The following is a 3423-nucleotide window of genomic DNA, read 5'->3' on the forward strand; positions in this document are numbered from 1 at the left end:
AATCTGCAGATTGGAATAAATATTACCTTGCCATTTTCTTTTGTGTGTGTTTTTTATTGGTTCTGAAATAAATCACATTGCATCAGTCATATTTGCAATACAAGTCAATCAAATGTAGTCTGTCATGAACACAGAGGCATTTTTTAATTGCAGAGCGACATGCAAAACTTTTGTACGCAATATTAAGATTTATTACAAAAATACAACTTCAAGTTACCCAAATCAGCTGAGAAGAGCTACATCAGAGAGGGACGTCACCTTTTGGAAATCAAGAAAAATACACAAATACCGCTCTGCCATTCACAATGCTCACATACCAGCAAGCAAAGTAAGACTGCATGACTTTGTTAAACTTAACTACTCATGACAACAGAGAGTCTGTCGACATACACAGCACAGTGGGCAAGATGCAGCTCCCTTGTCATCAGTATGCTGCTTGTTGCCCAGTATCCGGTAAGGTGGGATGAAAAGGTCGGCAGAGGGGAGGCGAGCCACTAGCTTTCACCTCAGCATTGACAAGGCCTCCCTAGAGGTTTGCGAGCAGCTCACTGAGCAGCACCTCCCTTTCTCCAAGAAGCACGTCTCTCTTCAGACTGGTTCCTTTGTTCACAACCTTTATCTTCATGGCCAGACTCTTCACTTGTGCTTGGGGCAGTGCATCAAAAAAAAAGTCCTCATTGAACACCGGGTTCCTGCTGTTCTTGATGATGGTGCTCCTTTGTTTCTGCTGCTTGCCTGGGTTCAGGTAGAGCGCCACACAGCAGTTAATGCTTTTCAGGTCCGTCTGACGGTTGTAAAGGGCCTCGGCGGCGAGTACACGCACCCTCAGGCGGGAAGCCTCAGGGTCATAGTGGGTGCTAAGCCTCAGGGTCCCCCCTTTGTGGAGGTTGATAGTGTGCTCACGCTGCAGTAGATCTGAGGCTGCACCCCTGGAAGTGCCTGCTTTGGCTCCACGAAAGGCTGGAGATGGGGGGCAGCGCGTGCGACGGCGCTGCATGTTGGGGCTGTTGTCGGCCGAACTGCATTCGTCAGTGGAGAGAGAACTGTGGCGTGCCAGGGAACGTCTTGCACGAGATACCTATAGGGAAAGTTAAAAAGCAGCATGTGAATATACTATAGGATTTGCTGCAAACTTCATATCATCTAGCTTAAGAAAAAAAAGGAAGTGATCACCTTTGCCTGTGTTTCCTGGGTAATAGATCTAAGAAGGGAGGCAGACCTGGAGAGGAGGGGGGAGTTAAATGGGGAGGACTCAGCGGAAGAACAGGTGTCACTCTCTCCTCCACTGAAGTAGCGGTAAGGATTGGGGTCAGCCGGGGCCAGCAGAGTCCCCCCTTGGGAGCGCCTCTGGGAGTTTGGAGAGGTGAGGGGGCTGCTGGGATCACTGTGAAACAGGCTCTCCTTGCGTCTAGTGTGAGGAGACTCCACCAAGGTGGAGAAGCCGTAGGAGGTCTGAGCCTTGGGGACGTATGGTAGGGACATTGCAGTCTGTGACTGGGGGTCAGCATTGGTGTTGACTTCGGCACTGAGCCTGTCAGTGACACCGGTGCCCGGCTCATCCGCACTTTCTATCTGGATAATGTGACGGTTGGCAGACTTTTGCAGGTTGCGGGAGAACATGCGAGGGCTGCAGATGTTCTTGCTGCTCCGAGCTCGTGGGCTCTGGCTACAGATGGCATGGTCAGAGGAGGAGGGTCTCAGGTTGGCACGGTGCTTGGGCTCTGGGCTGGTGGATTCCTCAGGGGGACAGCAGATAAGTTTGGGTGGGATGAAAAAATCAGGGATCCTTTCGGGAGTGAGCACATTGGCATAAACAGCAACGGGAATGGCCTCTGCTGTCTGCGGGGGCTGGGAATGTGTCCCACTGCTCTCAACAGAGCTGCGGAGCTTCTCCAGCAACCACATGCCCACTCAGACGCCTCAGCTCACAGCTGAGTGAAACACAAAGAAGACGTCAAATAAACAAAGAGCTGAAAAAAGTATCTGTTTTATTCAAAATTAAATATATATATATATATATATATATATATATATATATATATATATATATATATATATATATATATATATATATATATAAACATGCAACCGCTTTTGGCATTTACTCATATTTAGTTACTTTAACACAATTGTTTAATGTCCTGCCCTGCTAACATGAAGCAATTGTGTCAAAGAAACTCAATATGATTAAATAAATGCCAAAAACGGTTGCATTACTTTTTTCAGTATATATAGCCTATATATATATACTCAAACATCATTTTTAAGAATCCATATGAAAGAATAATGACCTAAAATATAAAATATCAGTATATATATCAAAATATACATCGATATAAGTAGTTCATTATTGCAATCTTTAAATAAAAACAAAAAATTATGAATATTATGAACCAAATTAACTCTACAGCAAACAGAATCCGTCAACAGCACATCAAAAAACAACACATTTAAGAACAATAAACTTAACATGATCAAAGTATTCATCTCCATTAACTACAATAATAACTGAAGTTATTTCGTAGTTTGCTTTTTGTGTTTTTTTTCTTTCTGGTAAACTGTTTTAGCAGGTCGAATATTTATTAGACTTCAGAAATGAGGTATTGGGAAAAAACAAACCATTTCCTGTCTAAATAACTTTTCCTCCACCTAAGTATATAATTGTTGTACTTTAGATTTCAAAGTAACCCACCTGTTGCTGTGAACTCTATTTCCTCTCCTGACGAAGAAGAAAAAAAGCAGAATCCGTTGCAAACTCTCTAAGCTCTTGGTGCGTAAAACCGTCTGGATGAAGCGCGCACCTCAGCGCTCCTCGGCGGGAAGGGGGGGCTTCCAGATCAGACAGCCTCTCTTTATACCGCGGGGTCCTTGACTTGTGAGCCAATGAGGAGGTTGTGAAGCCTTCCCATAGCATTAACCATAAAACTGTTGTCAGCGCAGGCACGCGCTGGAAAAAAAGAGGAAAAAGAGGAGGAGAGCTTCAGCTGTTTTCTTGTCTCCCATAAACTGCTCCCAGATTTCTACCTTATGATTTAGAGCAGAAACTTGTTGATTGGACTTGATGTCCTTTTTTTTTCGTTTAAGAGTACAATTTTCCACTTGAGGGAACCAGAAAACACACAACATTATAAGACTTGCTTTTAAACTGACAATTATGTGAAGAACAATATGTTTCTTCTTACTATAAGCATTTATATTTACACATAATTGTTTTATTTGTTTAAGTGCGAACATGGTGACAAAGAATGTAGGAAAATAAAATCACAACTGCAGCGTGAAGAGTATTAAACCAAGGATAAAAACACAGATCTTTTCTCTACAAGTCAAAACAATGAATTCATCACTTGCTCTAACTAAAAAAAAATGATGTCCAGATGTCACATCTAAAATATTTGACTTCACAGAATCTGAATTAAGTCGCTT

At 42.9% G+C, this 3423-nt stretch overlaps 1 protein-coding gene across 1 annotated transcript; it reads right to left on the reverse strand.

Annotated features, from left to right (window-relative positions):
* On the reverse strand, positions 1 to 2875 carry LOC119774390 (C2 calcium-dependent domain-containing protein 4C-like). The gene is made up of 3 exons (XM_038271897.1): positions 2693 to 2875; positions 1174 to 1931; positions 1 to 1078 (listed from the first exon to the last, which is right to left on the reverse strand). The coding sequence occupies exons 2-3, from the start codon at positions 1903 to 1905 to the stop codon at positions 527 to 529; spliced, it is 1284 nt and encodes a 427-aa protein (XP_038127825.1). The 5' UTR covers positions 1906 to 1931; positions 2693 to 2875; the 3' UTR covers positions 1 to 526.
* Between the last annotated feature and the right edge of the window lie 548 nt (positions 2876 to 3423).

Source organism: Cyprinodon tularosa, unplaced genomic scaffold, assembly GCF_016077235.1.
Source record: "Cyprinodon tularosa strain WSP-4 unplaced genomic scaffold, ASM1607723v1 ctg12, whole genome shotgun sequence".
NCBI lineage: Eukaryota > Metazoa > Chordata > Actinopteri > Cyprinodontiformes > Cyprinodontidae > Cyprinodon > Cyprinodon tularosa.